At 40.1% G+C, this 22,656-nt stretch overlaps 1 protein-coding gene across 1 annotated transcript in view; it reads right to left on the reverse strand.

Moving 5' to 3' along the window:
- aff2 (AF4/FMR2 family, member 2) overlaps positions 1 to 22,656 on the reverse strand; it is a 307,511-nt gene that overhangs the window by 89,592 nt on the left and 195,263 nt on the right. Inside the window, exon 8 of the mRNA XM_036568862.1 lies at positions 7,889 to 7,940. Within this exon, the coding sequence (XP_036424755.1) occupies positions 7,889 to 7,940 (52 nt within the window). The remainder of the gene's footprint in view (positions 1 to 7,888; positions 7,941 to 22,656) is intronic.

The following is a 22,656-nucleotide window of genomic DNA, read 5'->3' on the forward strand; positions in this document are numbered from 1 at the left end:
TGGGCTAAATGGCGATGAATTGAGATATCCGAGCCGTATGTGAACGGAGCGGTCAGCTGGTGCTACCTGGGCCGCCGGCGCGGGCACAGACGTGCGGCCCAGCCTCATTGCTGTGGCCATTGATCTGTATACAGTCCATTTATCATTCAGAGAGAGGAGCCAGTGATCTTCACAGTGTATTAGATGAAACAGCTCAGATCATTTGTCAGAGAGGCTCTTATTGCTGCTTCCTGCTCTGTGGGGAATTTGGGCTCCTTCCAAGCTGCACACATTCCAGCGTTGCTAGGCAACCCAGTTGGGGGCAGCAGGAATAGCGCGGCATGTGTAGAGACACACACGCACACACAAGCACGTGGATGCACGCACATGGTCGCACACACACACATGCTCGCGCACGCACTCGCGCACACATGCTTGCTAACTGCGATAAACAGCAGGGCTGCCTCCACTCTGTATGTGTATGTGATGTAGCTTTTGGGCATTTGTCACAGGGGTTCTGCTTGAGGGAAGCAGGAAGCACTTATCATGCTGCAGGGGAAAAAGGAGTGGGTGCCACTATTCTGCTCCGGATCACATTAGGCTTCTGAAAAAGCCGGCGTGACAAAGCATTTTAGCACAGTGAAATCAACACCGAGCTGAAGCCATTCACAGCACGATGAATGACAGCAGTGAAATATTCAACTCCTAACAAAAGGGAGGATAATACATAATTACCAAAACAGAAATGACAGTCAATTCTAAATGATTCGAGACCGATGACAAATAGTCACGCAGAAGACTGAACAAAACAAATAACAAAAGGGTGGCAAGAAAAAACAAACAGTAACATTTTATCTGACGGCTACCTACATGAGCACTTCGTAACACATGCATAAGTATTGATGATTTTACTTATAAAGCAATATTTGAGCATTTATGAATGATGTTTTATAAAAAAATGACATTATATTGACATAAGAGGCCTTAAACTAAAGTGACGGACATTTATAACACAGTTATGAAACATCATTTCTGAATAATTATACTTACAAGCAGAGGCCTTACATCATTTATCAGTTCCATAAGAACCATTCTACCAAACTAGTTCAAACTGCTGACCTTATATTTACGATAAAGTATTATATTTTGGTCTTATATTGTTAAATGAAATTGGAGTAATCTATATACCAAATTATCATTTATAAGGAAATTTTTCATTTGAATCTAAAACAAATTAAATAACAAAAGGGTTGCAAGGAAAAACAAACTAACATTTTATCTGAAGGCTACCTACACAGGCACTTGGTAATTCATATGTCAGTATTAATGCTTTTACTTATAAAGCAATATTTGAGTATTTATGAATATTGTATGATGTTTTATTGAATAAATGATACTACTGTATTGACCTAAAAGGCCTTAAACTAAACTAGTTCTATATGGACCATTCTACCAAATCAGTTCAAAATGCAGACCTTAGATATTTATAATATAAGTATTATATTTAGATTTTGTACCATTAATTAGGGATAGGAATAATCTATATACAAAATCATTATTTATCTTTTTCATTTCAATATACACCGATCAGGCATAACTACGCTCATTGTCCATTTTATCAGCTCCACTTACTATATAGGTGCACTTTGTAGTTCTACAGTTACAGACTGTAGTCCATCTGTTTCTCTGCATACTTTGTTAGGCCCCCTTTTACCCTGTTCTTCAGTGGTCAGGACCCCCATGGACCCTCACAGAGCAGGTACTATTTGGGTGGCGGATCATTCTCAGCACTGCAGTAACACTGACGTGGTGGTGGTGTGTTAGTGTGTGTTGCGCTGGTCTGAGTGGATCAGACCCAGCAGTGCTGCTGTAGTTTTTAAACATCTCAGTGTCACTGCTGGACTGAGAATAGTCCAACAACCAAAAATATCCAGCCTAAGACGAAAACATTTAGATACATAAAAAAAAATAGTAAGAAAATCTAAATTAAAAACAAAACTTGCTATCACACATTTTCATGTCACTACCGAAACGCAGAGCTTTAGTCCATAGGCGGAGCCTTAATTTAGCCACGCCCCTATGTGAAGTGTGACTGTCCCTCATGGCCACATGGTGAGCAGTTAGACCCCACTGTTTAGAAGTAAATGTGTCCCAAAATTCTGAAAATCAGCGAGTAACATTACAAATTGTCACCAACTAAACTTTTTACAACTGTTTGTGTTTTAATGAAACTTATTATAAGTTTATGTGCACAGCTGCTTAAAACTGTGTTTGCTAGTCATGTACTGGCTAGCATTCTTGAGTTACATGCAAAATTAGCTAAACTGTCAAAACCAAGAGAGTCATTACTGAAACATTCATTAAAGTTTTAGTAGTGTTCCAAATGTTTTGGTAGTGACAAAACAAAATGTTCAATCATTTATTTAATTAATACAAAAATCGTTCAAACACAAAAGAATTTTAGTCTAAAGTCCAAGTCAGTTAAATGTGGTTGAATATCTACACGTTTTGACTTGAGTTAAAGTACAAAAGTACAGTTTATATCAGTCAGAACTTTGATATGAACACCTAACTGTATCTTGCAGCTCAATGTATAAACAGAATTTAAAAGTGTGTTTTTTCCATTTTTTATGAAGTTTCTGAGATACGAGCTTCTTATGAAGTTTAAGACCCCTGCTCTGGACGCACTGCCCTGCAATGCTCTGTATTCTCCACTTTACGCCAAACAGTACATTCCACCATCAGCGTCGCTTTGCTTCCCACTGCTTTTTTTTTTAAATCAGCCTGCAATCAGGCTGCACTTGGGTTGGAGGATTAGGTTTTGATTATACGGAATTTTTCACATCGAATTAAAAGCCTCCCGCCTTGTCAGACCTGAACGCCCAAACCCCCATTATCCTTTCCATCCCTTAACAAATGATGTCATTGAACTTCAATACCCCCTTGTAAAAATGCCATTAGTACTCCTGGCTCTTCTCTGGCGATCAGTCTCACTAGTATCCTTTTCAATCAGGGGGACGGAGAGAGACGTTAAATGATTAATAAGTAAGCCGGGAGTCGTAAATATGCCGCTGATCTGAGAGTTTGGAAGTGTTTCTGTATCTGTGAGGCCTCACTGTAATCCCACTGCCCCTCAGTGTGAAATGGCTTGGAAAACATTTTGTTGACGGTCAACAGAATAGACAAAATTCAGGCTGCTGCTACTGTTTTTAGCCATATACTTTAGTCCATTTTGCAGACACAGTTGGGCAAAATACTGTGAAAAAGCAGTGAAGGCTAATTACTGACTACACTCTCTGAAATCTACTCAGTTTTTTTAATACAATAAACAAACATAAAAAGTAACTTGTTCAAAATACATTTAGAATACATTTGTAATATATCTTGGTGAGGCAAATGGAAAATTATTCATACTGTTCCTCACTGTTACTGGTTGTTACATTTGATGAAAATCTTTTTCAAAAAAATTCTTCTCATTAAAAAAAAAAAACCCTGAACTTTTTTTTTCTCCTTCACTGCCGTGTTCATGCCCACTGCTGCTCTAATTATCCCCCGAAATAGTCCAGTATAACACTGATGCTACACTTAGTTATCACTTGCAAACAAGTTCACTACTGAGAAGATTATTGGTTTGATCATTCCTTTAAAAAGGGCTCAGTAACACTGAGATTCATAACTGGTTCATGACATTGGTTTATCAGTCAACTCAGACTTTAGTAGGAACTTCAGTGTTTGTTACGAAGCAGTTCACTGAGGTCCTCTTCAGTATTGATGGTGTTTCTTTTGAAGATTGTAAGTTTTTTATATTATTCAGTGGGTAAGTATTCTAAAAGTATTATCCTAAAAATGTAAAAAGTAAGTGTATTCTGAATACTGCCTTTAGAAATTGTAAATTTGACTGAATACAGATACTTTTTGTATTCTGAATAAATATTGGCAACACATGTATTCCGTTACATCCCAACCCTGTTTGTTAATAGCAGTACTGTTATACATAAAAAAAGCAGACACAGTTTTATCACGTTTCAGAGCTAGGCCAATGAAGTATTAGGAGTCTTGCCCAAAGACACTTACTGGTGTGGCGTGGGTGGGGCTCGAACCCCAGCGTGTTGCATGGAGAGAAGCAGTATTACCCACTACACTATACCACGTCTAGATGTGTTACATGAGTAAGACGTGTTTTGAATATGTGATGATTTAGGCATACAGCGTGTACAGAGCTAATCAGTGGCCATAAGCTACCTTTATCTGTTAGCTTTATTAGCTGTACAGCTTTAGTGCAAAACTAAGTAGCAAAGTTTGGACAACAAATTTTGATTGTATTCAGGGTAGAGCTTGAAATATTGTTCATGTCAGGTTTAGTCAGATTCAGACATCATTCTCCAACAATCTGACAGACTTGCTCAGGGTTAAATGTCACGTTTGGGTTTTTTCACCGCTCATCATTAATAAATTTAAAATTATATTTCCCCCTGCTTTAGTTTTCTCCTTGTTTTATTTCACCCTTCAACCTTTAATACCTTGGTATTAAAGTGGTATGCTGGCGTCACCCACTCGTACTGTTTAGATTTGAGCACTGAGTTTTCACAAGGACCACGCCAGGAAATGGGGCTGTAGTCAAGACCACCTTTGTTGACTCTAAGACGAGTCCAGGACCATAACTAGCTGAGATTCAAGTCAAGACCGAGTCCAAGTGAAAGCGAGACTGAAACCCCCAAAAAACCCTGAGTCCTCCTTTAGTTAGTCTTAATCTTCTTCCAGCACAAATTTCTGAAAAGGGGAGGATTTTATGGTATGTCCAAAAAACACTTATCAAATCAACATAATAATCAAATTCAAATTATAATAAACCTTCTCTTCCACTTACAAACACAAATGTGATTTGCATTAAAAGTTTCTTGGCATTCAATGCCCACTCTGAATGAATGCAGCCAAAGCCTGTCTTATGAAATATCATGACGAATGTGATTAACAGCCTATCTGTTTCTGTGTTAATGAAGTCAATTAGTTTACTTGGCTGCTTAAAGTAATCCTTGTTTTTCAGGTTTGGCATGAAAATTATGTCTTCTGATCCTTACTTACTTGCATACAGTAGAACGATACCAGGAGGACAGTTTAACAGCGGCAAAACAAATGAACTTTGAGAGGTGGGGGGCCAGAACAGTTTGAAGCTTATTTCTCACCGTGGTTCATCACATCTAAATGGATTGCCCAACGTCTTTATACAAAATGGTGTACATTTCAATCAAATTACAATACTAGAGCTCAGCTCTATCTGCCATGAGATAAACTAAAGCTGCTGAAGCTCAGCTCTAGTTTGCTATCATCCAGTTTAACCCAAGTTGCTTAAATGTTGCTTGAAATGCAAGCAAATTTGGTGGGACTTGTGGCCGAGACCAAGACGAGTCCCAGTACAAATACAAGTCTGATTGGTCAGACATTCTCCCACTGTATTCAGGTCCGGACCATAATTCAGGCCTGAATAAAGCTCTAATTTAGGGGTGAAACTGTGAAAAACTAACATTTTTCCAAGCTACTTGTTTCACAGAGTTGGCACTATGGGAAAAGTACAGCTGATGCTCAGTAATGTTGATTATTGTGTTAACTGAAGTGCTTACCCATAAATCCAATTAACCAAGCTAAAAAAAAGTGAAGCCCAAAGAGAAGGCCATGGGTCACTAGCAAGACACAATTAAAAAAGGCCTTAAGGAACTCCTTATACGGTAGATAGTCTCTTGTTCTGTATTTTGTCGGATAAATTATATAGGACTGTATCTGTGGTCTAGTGTAATAGAGTAGTAATACGAGGCAAAGAGAGAGAGAGAAAGAGAGAGAGAGAGAGAGAAAGAGAGAGAGAGAAATAGAGAGAGAGGTTAATTGCTTTGGATCTGGTTCTATGTGGGTAACTAGGAGGGAGAAGCAAAATTACTGCTGCTGGTTTCTCCTAGTCCACCCCCTCACACTCGCTCAGTGTGAAACATGTTCATTATCCCTCCTCCACTCCAGTTACTGCCATGCTGGCCCAGTGTGGCCCACAAACTGCCGTGTATGTGTGTGAAGGTGCACATGTGTTGCCTCTGAGCGTGGGAGAGTGCATGTGTACTGCATGTAGAGATGTCAGCATGAATACTGTATACACTGTGAGTATGTATGAGTTCTGCCACTGTACTACAGTATGTTCGTATTTATAATGTGCGAGCAAGGAGAGGTGGCATGTTTATATATATCCCTGAGTGTGTGTGTGTGATGATTAAGGATTTGTTCTGTTGTATGGAGGCGCTAACAGTGTGAGAATGTGATGCTGTGCTCATTTGCATGGTTCCATGAGAAAGTCCCCTCATTAGTTCTACACACAAACAATAGAAAAACATATGCAATGAAAAAACTATACTGGGCAACTAAGACAGAGCTCAGTTTCTCCATAGATAATAAAGGAGAATATTAATCTCTTTATACATTAGAATCAGCAATCTCCACTTCTTTTCAACAGGTTTTTCATGTTACTCTACTCTGACTGACTTAGACGTGCTAGGATGAGACTAACTCTATTGAACCCTATTGAACCACGTGTCTCGCTGATGATCCATTCAGAGACAGGGATGTTCCTTTAAACTCGTTTAAATCTGCTGGTGCATGCATGTCCGCACAGACTATAGTAAAGTGCACCATCATGCAGAAACAGAGCCTTCTGTGTGTTACAGTGTTTTCTATCACTGTGTAAAAGGTGCACTGGATTGTGCTGTACTGTACTGCATTGCTGGATGTACAGTGATTTATTGAGTTTTAGTGCAAGATTAATTTATAGATTTAGTGAGTATGCAAATTTATTCAGAGCACAGATCACATCAGTATGCACTTGTTGTTTTGTTTAACACTGTCAAAACCCATCCCAAGCCCACTACATACTAAGGGTTATTATTTAGTAATTACATGGATTACAATGCAAACTGTCTGAGTTATTCTTTTACACAAGTGTGTAGTAATGTGATGGGCCCACCAGGGGTTCCTGGCCATTTAAGGGGTTAATCAGCAATGATAAAGTGCAACAGATGTGTGATTTACATTCCTATTACTGCTTTGCATGTTCTAAAAGTGAACAAAAATCGATTAATTTTTATGTATTATAACACAAACTCATTCTCATTTTGCTGGGTCATAGTCTTTACATTACAAATAAATACAAAAACACCATTCAGAAACTATGTTTTTAACAGAAAAGAGCAGATAACATCACAGAAACAAACTTTTTTGCATGTGTTTTACAGGGTTACGAACTATTTTTGCAACTTTCAGTACAAAAACTCTCAGACTGTTTAATATATCTCTGGCATAAGTTGGTTAATATCTTTTCTGTACATCATTTCCTCACTGATGACATTTAACCCTTTAATGAAAAGACAGCTATTTATGCATTTGAATCTCCTTTAATGATGTAATGTATAATCTAACATTGTGTTTTTGTCACAAACTACCTACTTTTTTAAAAATGACTCTTTAGTTCAACCTAAAACATTTACTTCCTTGTTAACAAGCAACTGAACTCGTTTTACTCGAACTGAAAAAAGAGATTGCAACAATGGTTAATTCAAAGTATTTTTTTATAATCTAATAAAACTAGTCAATTTCCTCGTTACCATAGGAACTGATTTCTTTGGACTGAACCGACAAAACATGTTTTACGGTGTATTTTAAACAACCAAACACATGAATACGCTTCACACATCTTTTATCATCACTCTGATAAATAACAAAATAATAAATAATAATAAATAATAATCCCTCAGTGGTGCAAATTCCACTCTGAATATGTGTCCACGCTCAGAAACTGCTGATCTGTTTTACTAGTCAGTAGTTTTTACTGGTCAGTGTGCTGCAGGTGAGATCTTTCGTTTGATAAAGTAAAGCTCACCTGTTCACTGTCATCTTCATCACTGCTGATCTTCAGGTCGTCCTCCAGCATTCTGAAAAACGAGAAGAAAGAGTCAGCAACATGAACCTCTTCTCCACTGTGAACAGCCTGAGAACATTCGAGAATATCTGTGAACAGAGTTAGAATTTCTAGAAATGAGAACATTGAGAACATTCTAGAACAGTGTGAATGGAATCTGAATATTCTAGAACAGTGTGAATAGAATCTGAATATTCTAGAACAGTGTGAATAGAATCTGAATATTCTAGAACAGTGTGCATGGAGTTAGAATTTTCTAGAACAGTGTAAATGGGGTGAGAATATTCTAGAACAGCATGAAAAGGATGAAAACATCCTAGGACACTGGGAATAGGGCTATAACATCCTGGAAGAGTGTCAATGAACTGAGAGCATTCTAGAGCAGTGTGAAGGGGTCAATAACATTCTAGAGTAGTGAGAATAGGTCAATAACATTCTAGAGCAGTGAGAATAGGTCAATAACATTCTAGAGCAGTGTGAATAGGTCAATAACATTCCAGAGCAGTGTAAAGGGGTCAATAACATTCTAGAGCAGTGAGAATAGGTCAATGACATTCTAGAGCAGTGTAAAGGGGTCAATAACATTCTAGAGCAGTGAGAATAGGTCAATAACATTCTAGAGCAGTGTAAAGGGTCAATAACATTCTAGAGCAGTGAGAATAGGTCAATAACATTCTAGAGCAGTGAGAATAGGTCAATAACATTCTAGAGCAGTGTAAAGGGGTCAATAACATTCTAGAGCAGTGAGAATAGGTCAATGACATTCTAGAGCAGTGTAAAGGGGTCAATAACATTCTAGAGCAGTGTGAAGGGGTCAATACATTCTACAGCAGTGTAAAGGGGTCGATAACAATCTAGAACAGTATTAATGGGTCAATGACGTTCTAGAGCAGTGAGAATCGGATGAGAAAATTCTAGAACAGTGTCATAAAAAATCCCAAATATTTAAACAATCTAGAACAATGTGCAGAGCACATTCTAGAACTGTGTAAATAAGCAAAGATCATTCTGTAGACTCCAAAAACTCACAAATACAGTTATATGGAAGTTTGGACTCTTCTGGTCAAATTACACAATTTGTTGAATTTGCTTTTTTCCCAGCAGGTTAAATTCAGTAAATAAATAATAGTGTCGAGAAAAACGTCATATTTCGGTTCCACACAGAAGTGGTCTTAAGCTCTTTTTGCTTAGAAAATCAACAAAATGTGTAATTTGATCAGGGTTGCTTAAAGTCTTGCATACTGTATATAGTCACCAACCCAACCTTTGGGTTTGTTAGTGTCCACTGCGTAACATTGGGTTGGTGTTCTCTGGGCTTCAGTGTGGAACAGGCATCACAAAATTACAATACAACAGAATACTCTACTTTTTAATAGCTATCACATTTTTTGTTTAGTTTTTAGGGTCACTATTATTTAACTGAGCACTGACAAATATATTTAACTCTCCTAGTTCTCCTGTGGTGTGTGTGCCCATAACTCTTCTTACATTTTGTTTGATTATTTATCAGCTGTTCATTGAAACAAGCAGAGAAATTACAGATTCAGTCAGTCTGAAATGAAAAAAAAATGTTATGATCTGGGTATGATAAACAGCATATAGTTTTGTTTTGCAAAAAGAAAAATATCCTTTATTTATGCATTATTTTTGTCATTACTTAACACTGAAACATAAGAACTTAATATGGAAATAGACAGATGTGCAGATGTGAACTAGTAACTTAAGAATGTAAATAACATGTAATTGTAATTTACTGCAGAACTTACAATGCAATTAAATAAGTATTAATTATTTTTTATTAGTATACCAAAACAAAATAAAACAAAATTAATAACTCATGACTTCTCAGGCAGCCTAGCACTTTAGAACTGCACAGATTGAGTTGGGCCACATTAAGCAACATAAAAACCATGAAAATTATTAGAAATGCAGATTTAAACCTGTTGATACGAAAACAGAATGCAAATCGAACGTAAATGCAATTAATTGTGTAACTTACAATGTAATAATTACATAATATAGAGCAAAAGAACACTAATAACTCTAGACCTCTAAGTGTCGTGTCACACACTAATCCAAGATTTCATCAGCTTCGCATTGTAAATATAATATTCATGTTCATATTGATGAACTAATAGTACCCAACGGCATCTTCCATTTATGTGGCACTTCATGATTACACCTGTGCATGATTGCTTGTGTTCGACTCATACTGCGTTTTTCTATACACCATGGCCAGACTCCAGTATCATAAATATCATCTTGCAATCCAGCATATAAAAATAAAAAAGCTTAACCTCATTAAAACAGAAGAATGAGAGCATGATGTCATTTGACATGTAGTTATGAGGTTACATGACATCATCTGGAGAGCCTGTCGAGTGATATTTCAGAACGAGGACTCTCTCTCAGGCCCTGATGGCCACCAGAGCACAACACAGCCATTTTAAAAAAGGCAAAGTAAGGAATTCTCCCCCCCATCCCCTAAAGTTGGAACAATAAAAAGCCCTATAAAAGAGGAAATGTGTTTAAGGTTTAGTTTTCTATGACCTAAGCTGTCGTGCAGCACTGTAGATGGAGGGGAACTTTGAACAAAACTACCAGTCATTACCCTCGTAATCCCTAACAGATGTCAGAGTGGGCCTGCGCAGGAGACCAGGTGCTGGAGGTGCAATCCTCCAAAAAAAGATTTTCTCTTTAGAGTGGCTCATCAGTACTTTTCAGAGTGTGTGAATGCGTGCATGTGTGTGGTCATGTGTTTTTCTCTTTGTGGGGATTAAATGTCCCTGGGATGGAAAACATGAATGGTTTATTTATTTAAGGGCTCTTACAATTGATTATATATGCAGATGAGTAATCTACAGGTCATTTTGATGGTCAATCAAGGAGTTTTTTAAAGGCTACCTCTGCTAATCATATATGGCCTGTAAAAAGACTGTGAAAAAATATACAGTACTGAGCAAAAGTCGAAGACCACCCTTCGTTTACTTAATTTTCAGTCAAAAAAAAAATGCAGAAAACAAATTTAACAGAAAAAATACACAGAAGCCTCAACAACTAAACAGAACTGAGATTATTCAGTATTTAGTGTGGTTTTATTACAGCTTCCATTCTTTGTCAGGAGTCTTGCTTTCAGTTTTTCAAAGAAATCTGCCAAATCTACCAAAGTTCAGTCTTAGAAGTTGGTTGATCACTTTCTGAAGTAACATCCAAACACACCGAATGATGTTGAGGTCTGGACTCTGGGGTGGTCAGTCCATTGTTCAGCTTCTTTGTTTGATGTGTCCGTCTCCTTTTCTCAGTGAGGTTCTTCTTGAACAGCTACACATCCTTTCATACCCGTAGCGCTGAGTCGTCTTCTCACAGTGGAAGGATGGACAGAAACACCTGTGGATGTTTTCAGATCTGAAGCAGCTTGATTTTCTCCTCTCTCTCAAAGATGAAAGCTTTAAGTGCTGTTTATCTGATGGGGACAGTTTTTGAAGTCTACCAGGTCTTCCAGGTGGTTGTTAGGAGGCCCATTTTCTCTGTATCACTTATTTTCCATTGGCTTTCCTCTTTGTTATGCACATGAATCCTCTTCTTTCTAATCTTCTTAGAATCATCAAAAAATACCTTGAACATAATCACTGTTTTGACTGGATATTAAATAAATGATGGGTGGTCTTTCAATTTTGCAAAGTACTGTGTGTACTTCATTAATCAAGTGATGAGTTGCAGCCAAATGAAACTATATCACCGCCAAATATGTGCAACACTTGCTACTGACAGCAAAAATGTCATTAAAAATACCTTCAAGGTTTCAGGAGCGAATTAAAGTTCTCTGTTTATTTCCCTCCAGAAAAAAACTGTCTTTTTCTCCTGATCTGTCAAATCATTGTTAATTCTTTCCTCCTCGAAACTGAGACATAGCACAGCTAATTCAAGAACACGGCTGCAAATCGATATAGCAAAAGACGACAGCTGAAAACAGAGACTGAATAAAGGAGATGAAACGTAGAGGGAAGCTCTGAGCCGAGGTTACTTGTAGCATTTCGCATTCTGGGAAGCGACGCAGCTCCTGTGTTTTATGGCACCGCAAAGACGTGTGTAAAAGCAATTGCGCCTCAGCGCTGTCCTCCAGCCCTCATAAGAGATGAGGACGTTTTGGGCTCCACATCTGTTTTGCGCAGCGCCTGATGACTGATGCCTTAATCAGACGAGGTTGCCGACACAAACAATTAGCCTCTGGGCACCTTTCAGAGGGAAACTGCAAAAACATGGAGCCACAGTCATCTAATACAAACACTCAACTTTATTCCACATACCATGCCAGAGCAGGATCCCATCTGGGGCAATTTCAGTTTAAGAGTGGAACTATATTTAATGGCTAATTGCGCCAGTGTTTACCATTCTGCTAAATTAACCTTGTAACCACAAGGACATGTAGAAGGTAAACTGAATTTTATTGGTACTAATACATGAGAATAAGGAAGGACTGGATGGCTAATGGGAAAACATGGAGAGGGGGCAAGCTGGGAATGAAAAAGGACCGCAACACATTTAACCTCAGGAGTCCTACACTATAGTATATGTCCAAAAGTATCTAGACAACCCTTCTAATTAGTGAATTCTGCACCTGTTGCTGATACAGACATTCAGTTGCACACAAATATCTTGCAGAATCTCCATAGAAAAGCATTGCCCATAGAATTGGGGTGCTCTGGAACAGCCATACAGGAGCATATGGTCACCATGGCCAGTGCCAAACATGAGCTAGAGAGGTATAAAGCCCCCCCAACACTGGTGCAGCAGAGGATCTGGATTCTCTGGAGTGCTGGAGCTCCATCCAATACCTCTGGAATGAGATGGAGGGGTGTTTCTGATCCAGAGCTAATCATTCTACATCAGTACTTGACCTCACAAATATTCTTGCAGCTGGATGCAATCAAGTGCTCACAGCAATGTTCCAATATCCAATGTAAAGCCTTGCCAGAAGAAGGGGGGGGGCAGACTCCCTAAAAATAGCCCTAATTTAAGAAAGAATGTTATATAAGCAGGTGTTTACAAACCTATGGACGTATAATGTACATAAGTTAGAATAGTTCCCAAATAATTAATAGCAGCCATAATATGTGTTCAGATTAATAAACGAATTAAAGTAAAGGTCCTAAAACTGTTCTTAGCATAGAAGAAACACTATACAGAGCCTTTCAGTGGTTGGAACCATTTATGAGATGTGAATATGAAGGACTTTTAAAGTTTAAAGAACCTCCTCAACATGTAAAGATTCTACACCAGCTGAAGGTCCTACCTAGAACCAGACGTCCAATCTAAGAACCATTTAGGAATCTTTTTGTTCATGAGTGTACAGAACCTGTACACTATGTGGAGGTTCTTTAATCTTTAAAAAGGTTCTTCACACTTACACACCTCATTTACAAAATTGGTTTGTGAAAGAACCATCCGTTAAATGGTTCTTCACTGAACCAAAAGTGGTTCTTCTACGCCAGTTCACCTGAAGATCTACTTTCCTGCAGAGTTTAGTTCCAACCTGCATCTAAAATGCTGCCTCCTCCTTACCCAACACTAATGTATCTGAACCTGTCAATCAAACACTGGAGCAGGTTTGGCAGAAAGTGGTTGGAACTGCACTCTGCTGGAGGGTGTATCTCCAGTACCAGAGTTGGAGACCACTGTTCTATGCCATCCCAAAGAACCTTTCAGGCACTTTATGTTGAAGAGTGCAGGGATCCAGAGGTTAAAACCCTTCTGAGAAAAGTTAAAAGGAAAAATGATCCTGTTTTCTTTTATTATTCATCCAAAATTTGCTATGACTTTTATAATACGTACAGTCGTCACTATGGAAGTAATCAAGACAAATGTGCTAATATGTGAACTGCTACAAACCAGGGCGAAAGATCTCTTGGGAATATATTTTTGCCTTACACCTCCTCTCCGGGGTGAGCAGACAGTTATCTAATGGTTGCAATATTCGCAATGACATATTCTCACTTGCAAAAAGAGCCCAGACGCTTTTAAAAACAAATATATGCCGAGGAAAGAATATAAATGGATAGCAGGTTTATTTGTGGTAGCTATGAAGCCAAGAAAAACAACGTGGCTGACGCCACCTCTCTAAACAGCGTAACTGTTAGCACATGACGGGGGAAACTGGAGCCTGTGAGCTTTTCTTCAGCATCAGGCCGCTTTCATTAGGAGAGCATGATCTAAAATGCAAAGCAGCTCGGATTGTTCTGGAGTGCTGGTGTGTGATGCATTCAGGTATTTAACATTGCGTTACTTTCTAATCAGTGGCAAAGAGAATGAAAGGTCCATGAGCCAAAACATCTCAGCACAATAGAACGTTAATCCAAACACTTGTCATTACATAACCTGGCATAATGACGCAATTACACGTGAATATTTAAACCAGGCATGAGCACTTAGTCTGAGCTCCTCTCTTTCCTGCAGACAAACAGAAGGACTTGAGTATCATTACTAAAGTGATCATAGCATGTAGGCTGCAGTATGTGTTACAAAATCCAATGTCCGCAACAACAGAGCACGACTGGTCAAACAAGGCAATGAATTCCATTATTTTTAATTAGATGTTGCACTTTTGCACAACTGTTTGTAAACTTGTTCATCATTTAAAAACTGTGGCTTCCCTGGTGATGCTACAGCCTTTTGAGTCCAAGAGAGCACAACTGGCCTCGCTCTCTCTGGGTGGGTCGGATGGCCCTCCCCCTATCACTGAGCACAAAGCTAGTCTGCGCAGGCATCTGTTCGCTGACGTAACAGAACTGGAAGCTGGCGCTCTTCTCCGAGCGCGTTCAGCTGTCCAATGACGTTGCGTGAGTGGCAGTTCGAAAAGATGCGGTGGCGCTCTGCAGGTCTCGGAGGAAGCCTGTGTTAACCTTCGCCCTCCTAGCGCTGGTGGCATTGTGTGATTGGGGAAGTCCTAACTAATGGGTGGAACTGGATATGATTAAATTGGGGAGAAAATTGAGAAAAAATGAAAAATAAAAATAAAAACTGTGGCTGTGTGTGGTGTTGGTGCGCCACCAAGGACCAAGGACCAAGGGTATTATACCTGTAGTAGATACGTTTTTGGATGTTAAATCTCCTCTGCATGTACAGTGAATATAAATCTCTTACCTAAAGTCACTCATAGATACTAAGAAACAGTTCCACATGGGTGATTTCACTGTTACTGTTAACTATTTTACTGTTGATCTGCTGCAGCTCAAACTGTTTGAATGCATCTGTGTTGACCACTGTAGAAAAGTGGTGGAAACAAACTGTGTTTTTAATCACTATTTTTCATTTTCATTACCATTAACAAAGTTCATTGACACTTTATTGAGGGTCTATTTAATCTTTTTTTCTTCTCTAACATTTTCGGTGACTGAAATTTTGGTGCATCCCTTGTAAGCTCTAGCAACTAGTCTACTGCATGTATTATTTGAAAGATATCCAACAAAGCTGAGTGGTGGCAGCTCATTCATTACAATAAAGAAGAAGTTGTTTATGGTCTATTAAAAGTGCTTAAATATATTTTTAAATATTATTAAAATACTATGAAAGTATTCAAAATATCTATAAATATAAACTTTCTTTTATGTATAATTATAAACTTAGAATATATATATATATATATATTTACAAATAGTTACAAATAGTGGCCTTGCAGTGACCAGGGAGTCCTGGGCAGCATGATTTGTCTATTGTTTGGCCTCGGTCTGAGGGGGCAGTGTCTGGGCAGTGTGGCAGGGACATTACCCTAATGACCGAGAGTAAAGCACTAACTGGTCATTACTGATACCCCTCACACCGTAGAGGAGACCTGCAGCAGGCCACTTAGCTGCCATTTACCACACTGGCTGCCTGCTAGCCATCGGCTAGGCAGTGCTTAGCTTGAAGGATTTAAGGCTAAACCATCAGCACCTGAAGGAGCGCACGAGTGGAGCTGTTCATCATAATCACTAAAGTCTCGTTGAAAAGTCATTAAATAAAGGCTTTTGTTCTGACACGGCTGCTTTCGCCTCAGTCGCTGTCATCACCACATCAGTCTTAAGGAAGCCCCAAGTTCTATACACGGAGGAGTTAGAGTGGAGAGGCACTCAGTAACTTTTCCTGACAGCAGGGAAACTTGTATGTATTTTCTAAGCACTTGGGGGATATCAGCGTCTACAGCACAGCCAGATTGCTGGTGTATTGCACACATCTGCCCTACTATCCACTGCAATGCTAACATTAATCAATTGGCTCACTGTACTGTAACTGGGCACTGCTTGTCAAAAGTTTTAACACAATATTACCTTTTGAAATTTTCCAAGTAATTTTTGATTTGCAAGGTGAAATGCAAAAGATTTTCCCTAAACTTGCATAACGTAGCATTAAGGTAGCAAGTGATTCCAAGTGATTCCAAACTTTCGTAAGTACAGGATAAGTTATATTATAATATAAATTTACCGTTTCTGTTTGCAATGAATGAGTGGAATTAGTGAAATTATTGTTGTGGATTTCATCTAGGCTATGCATGGATAGGTAGAATGGTTTTCAAAGCACATTACACCACTGTTTTAAAAAATAAGATAAAATAAAAGAGAAATTTTTTCACTGGTAATTATTCTGAATCTACATTTATAAATTTTGCTAGGCTACAATGCCTTAATTTCTTATTTCACATTAGCCACTAAAGTTGGTGTGCCCAAACTTTGGGGCATTATAGATGCCACACCGTAGCTCTTTACCGTCTTGCCCTTTATCCATGTCCCAAACAGAAAACAGTTCACCCCTCCCAGACTTCCCTTTTTGTAACTATTATCGTTAGCAAATGCCCCAATCTCAGGGAGCCAAATTGGCATTCCCAGCGGCCCTCTGGGCTTTCTCTCCTGCGTGTTGTTATTTGACGGTGACGGGCTCCTTCTTTAAGGCGCTCTCCCGCCTTAGCCCGATTAGCTGGCTGCTCTGACAGCTCAGCTATAGCAGCTGTTCCCCTACAGCGAGCTGCCAGAGGGAAAAGCTCCCAGGAGAAGCAGGGGTTTGTGGGTAACCACGGGGTGGGTGTGTGTTACCATCACGTTCTCCGCATCGCCATGGCTGCAGTGAAACGTCTCGCTGAGAAAGGAAAACGCAGACCAGCGGAGAAGAAGAAAATACCGGAGGCTGGAGGCTGAGTGCTTACCTAATGTATGTGATACAGTGTATGTACACTGCTGTGAACAAGGCCTTATAAAACAGTTATGTGTTAAGTTTAAGAGCACTATATAGTTGTTACAAGAGTCGTAAAGAAGAAATCCCTTTCATTATATGATGTATAACTTCTCTGAGTCAGCTTTACTGCACAGCACTTTGTTTTTACAGTGGGAAACAGTGCGAGGCACTTCACCACTCTACCAAAGTTTGAACTCACTTGCCATGTTTTATTATTTTACATACAACAATGATTTTTAAAGTCAAATTTGGTCAATTTCTATTAGTACAATCATCATGAGACTTTGACAGAAGGTAAATGCCAACTGGCATTTTCAAATCATGCAAAAAAAAAGAAAAATGACAAAAAGGGTATATAAGGTATAAGGTTTTGTTCCAAAATATATAGCATTTTGGGATTAAACTCTTCAATTATTATTCCCTATATATATATATATATATATATATATATATATATATATATTTATATTTATCGCTGCTGTTGTAACAAAACCTCGTATCTCCAAAATAGTAATTTTAACATACCTTACTTTTAACGTAAGTCAATGGAACCAGACATCTTTCTAAGTCATTTTGAGCCATTTACTTTGCTCCATTCATTGTGAAATTTAACCACAATGTAAAGAGCTATAGGCAATCAGTAACTACCAATTTCCAGTTTCAAGCTGGGAGGGTAGAGATTGGCATATGCTTCCTCCGAGGCATGAAGTGCCACTGCATCTTTTTGAACTGCTGGAGAAGAACGCCAACTGGTAATTCTGTTAGCTTGTGTTGGCTAACACTGGATCCTACCCACCCAGAGACCTGAGACAGCATGTTTGGATGTTTGATTTGGCCTGTCAGACAGTAACCTTAACCCCAACTCCTCATGCAATCAGAGAACAAACATTTCATATTTTTGTTTTCGTACTTCAGTACTTTCTAAAGTCCTTTAGTAACAACATATGGTATAGTCTATGTTATAAAACACATTTTTAAAAAATCAGTTTGAAACCTACCTACCTATTGTTTTGTCTTTTTGTCCCTAGGCCCACCACAAACATTGCACTTTGGCCGCCCAAGACAAAAAGTTTGTGCACTGCGGCTTAGATGATTGCACCACTTGGGAGTGAGAACTTTTTGTGGGTTGGAGGTAGAGAACTTTGGTCCTGGAGGGCCAGATTCCTGCACAGTTTGGTGATTTTCCTTCCTGCCCAAACACACTCATCAGTTAATTACTGAGTTTAGCTGTTGTGTCAGAAGAGAGAAACCAGCAGACTGTGCTGGACTCTGGCCCTCATCCCTGCTTCCCTGCTGTACATGCTCGATGCTGACTCACACTCTGCCCTACACACGTTCCTCTCTGAGCTGACAGCAGCGCGTCTCCATCTCTTCCTCTGTACCTGATGGTCCCTGAGGAGACACTATCTGGTAAAGCCATAGCAGGAGCCGTGAGGAAACAGCGAGGCTTTAAATAAGCGCTCCAGCCCGGCCCCCTCACCCCGTGGTGTCAATCACAGATAGGAACACGGAAATGCACTTGGACTTGCGTGGCCGTAAACAAACACGCCGTGTGTTTTTTTCTTGGGAGAAGAGCGCCTCGCTTGCTCTCTCTCACTCTCTCTCACTAACACACACAAAACACAGCGCCTAGCCAGTGGTGCCCCGAGATCAGCTCTGCTCCAGATCTGTCAACACAGCACTCGTCTGCAGAGCAGCTCAAGAGATAGAGGGTCTTTCGCTGTGTTTGTTACCGCCATACACCCCCCCCCCAAAATATACAGGACTGGGTGGTGTCCATGTGTGTACACATTAGCATATTGTGTAAGCTTATTAGCAAGTGCAAGTGGTCAGGCCTTTACATAAAGTGCTATATAACTGATAAGACTGACAATCTGCACTTAGGACTGCAAACTGTGCACAGGACTGCCTACTATCTGTGCATTCATCAGGCTTAGAGCTTAAAATGCACGCTGAAATAATGGAGCTGTCAACAAGCTCGAGACAAAGGAGAAAATATAAGTTCAGTGAGTGAGAGATAGCAGCGGTAATAAATGGAATTCACTATACATTCTACAGGGATGTCATTTTACTCCAGCTAAGAAAACAGAATTGAGGAAACAACAAGGAAGCTGCTCATGCATATTGCGGCTGCATCACAGCATAGTTCGCACCGCGACTTCTCACACACGAGGGAGAGAAGTGCATTTTCAGTTTTTCCATGCATTATGCCCACAAACTGCATGTTAAGGCTCGTGTGGCAGTTTCGTAAATAAAACGCGAGCATCAAAACGCATCAAAATTGTAGTCGAACCAAGTGCCAAAGAGTTTAGTACAGTGGACCCTGTATTTCAGAAATGGTGAATAAGGAAATGGGAAAAAAACAAACTTCTGTTATTGTTGAACACATAAGATCGAAACAGCTGAACAAACCCTGGCTAAGCGCTGTTAAAGGCATATGTAGTATAAGAGTAGGAAAGTGAGCGGGTAGAAGGAAGGATCGAGATGAATCTTAGACATTAAATATGTTTTGACTATATTAAGCCCAATACAATTACGACCTTTCGTTAAGGCTATTTCACCCTATAGTGCTCTATTTATGGCACTGTCCTAGACGTGCTGTAAACTGGCAACTTGTGGCAGTGTGTTTTTAGAAAGCTAACAAGTAGATCACACTGGTTACCTATTTTAACGTGGAAACAGCCACTTCTGTATGCAATAAAAGTGTTCTGACTGCAGGTTAAGCTAGCTTTTATTTATTTATTTATTTTTTTTATTTTTACCCGATTTTCTCCCCAATTTAGTCGTCTCCAATTCCACCCGCTAGTTAGGACTCCCCCAATCACACGATGCTATCAACGCTAGGAGGGTGACGGCTAACACAGGCTTCCTCCAAGACCTGTGAAGCCATCCACCGCTTCTTTTCGAACTGCCGCTCACGCAACGTCATTGGACAGCCGAACGCGCTCGGAGGAAAGCGCCAACCGCCAGATCTGTTACATCAGCTAACAGACGCCTGCGCTGACTAGCATCGCGCTGAGTGATGGGGGGAGAAGGAGGGGCCATCCTACCCACCGAGGCCAATTGTGCTCTCTCGGACTCCTGGCTACGGATGGCTGTAGCATCACCAGGTCTCGAACTCACGATCTCCTGATGACAGGGCCAACGCTTAGACGGTTGCGCCACTCGTGAGCCCCAAGCTAGCTTTTATTAAACTTAAGTCAGGCTAGCCACATGAAAGCATGGCGCAACCGTCTAAGCATTGGCACAATAGTTGGGAGATTGTCTGCTCAATCCCTGGTGATGCTATAACAATCAGTGGCCGGGAGTCCAAAAGAGCATAACTGGCCTCCCTCTGCCCCCCACCACTCAGTGTGATGCTAGCCAACATAGGTGTGTGCTAGTTGACCTAACAGAATTGTCAGTAAGCACTCTCCTCTGAGCTGTCCAGTGACACTGCCTTAGTGGCAGGTCAAAAAAGATGTGGTGTCTTCTAGCCTGCACTCTTTCAACTTAGCAGCATGGTGTGATTTAGGGAGACCTAACTAGTGAGTGGGACGTGAAAATGGCTAAATCACATGTGTAAGGCTCCAGTCCTCGTGGGTCAAAACACTGCAGACTTCAGCACACCGCCTCATTAAACTCTGATTCAGCTCATCAGCTAATTAGCGAGCCCTTCATGAACTGAATTCAGAACGTTAAATCAGGGTAAATGCTGCTCTCTGCAGCACTTTGGCCCGGAAGGTCACCAGTCAGACATGCCTGGGCTAAACTGAGTGGTCAGAACTGAGCATTAGGCTATTACATCCTTAGCAAGAACATATCCTTTAAAAAATAAAGGCATCAAAACGATTCTTTGTGATGATACCAAAGAAAAAGGTTCCGTAAAGATCGATTTTTGCAAATGAGATGTGTGAAATGTTAGAGTTTAAAGAACTTTCACATAACGTAAAGGTTCCATACCTGTATGTTTTATAGAATCTCACATTTAAGCCAAAAACCATTTAGGAACCTTTATTTATAAGATTGTAAGCACAGGTATCTGATGGTAACTCTTCAGAGACTTCCTGCAGAGTTGATTTGGCTCGGTTAGCAGTGGTCATTTCAGTGAGGCAGCAGGTTTGTAGAGACAGCAGTACAGATAAAACGATGTAAACAGATCAGGGTAGAAAAGTGCACAGATTGGTGGGCAAGAGTGGACTGAGGGCCGCCCCCCCGCCTCCGTCTGCTGCCCTGGGGAAAGTTTGATTAAAGAGCCCCTGACGGACGGCTGCTCCGGAGGCTGCCTCCACCTCCAGCCGGCCCCGTTCATCCATCCTCACACAACCCCTGCCTCCATCCACTGGATTATTTAGATTGGCCCCGAGCCATTTCCGACTCAGCTTCAGAGTCCACTGGAGTGTCATGTCAAGAGAGTCTGCGCTAACGTTTGGGAAGAAAAAAAGCCCCCCTGCCCCGTCTCTCCCCTCCTCTGTCTCTTCGAGAGGCAGGATTCGGTTGTCTGTATTTATCTTCACAACCGAGGTGACGTCAGAGCCTTTTAAAACTTCTGCCTAACAGGGATAAAACAAGTGCTGTGCTATGCCATGAATTCAAATTAGGGTCTGTTCATGAAAAAGATGAGGGGAAAGAACCTCTCTTCTAATTTTTTTGATAGAAGTAAAGAAGAAATCCTTATGATTCATATATTTCTTGGTCTTGACTCAATCAGAGACAAGATAAAAACAGCAGTGTGCATCCATCTTATCGAATACAACTGATTTAAGGGAATAGTTCTGCAAAAACGAGTCTACACTATTTTCCCCTAACGGCAAGACATGTCTGATGTCTACAATGCTTCTTTCTGACACTGTATGTAATACAAACGTGGACAGCAGTAAAGCTAAACCGGCAGTTGTAGCAACTGTAAAGCCTGAATTATTTAACTTGTCCTTTTTTGTAAACATAGTGTGTCATACAGCGTCGTAAGAAAGTCTATCGGATTACTAATTACTTAACAACTCAGTGCAGTTTGGGGTAGTGTGTAATGACTTAGGCATGCAGTTTGCGAGCTTCCACTGCTTGTTAGCTAAACTAGGCTTCAGACTTCAGAGACTAAACATGTCCTTGCCAATCAACTACACTTGGGGTACGAGGAAAATCTTTCTGAATTGCTGCTTTAAGGGAAGACAAACTGCAACAGGCTTCCCCTTTCTGCCTTTCTCTTTTGTTCTTTTTGTTGACTGGTTGTATTTCATCCCTGGTTGTCATGGTGCTAGCTGGAATCTTAATCCAGTGAGTGTAGGGTCAGCGCGGGCCGTCAGATGCTGCTTCTGAGGCCACGACCGACCGGAGACCCGCTCGACATCATTAGAGAGCAGAAACCCGCTCAGCCTGGCTGAAAACCACATCCTTTTGTTCCCATGTCTGAAAAATATAACCAAAACATGCTGCTTCTCCTGCCCTCAGTCCAGGCCACTAATTATTCCTAATGAATCCTGGGCTGATGGCTCTTTGATTTGATTTCACTGTGTAGATGGAGTGTAATGTATATGTACAGTGAATGGTTG

The sequence above is a fragment of the Colossoma macropomum genome, unplaced genomic scaffold, assembly GCF_904425465.1.
Source record: "Colossoma macropomum unplaced genomic scaffold, Colossoma_macropomum, whole genome shotgun sequence".
In the NCBI taxonomy this organism is placed as follows: domain Eukaryota; kingdom Metazoa; phylum Chordata; class Actinopteri; order Characiformes; family Serrasalmidae; genus Colossoma; species Colossoma macropomum.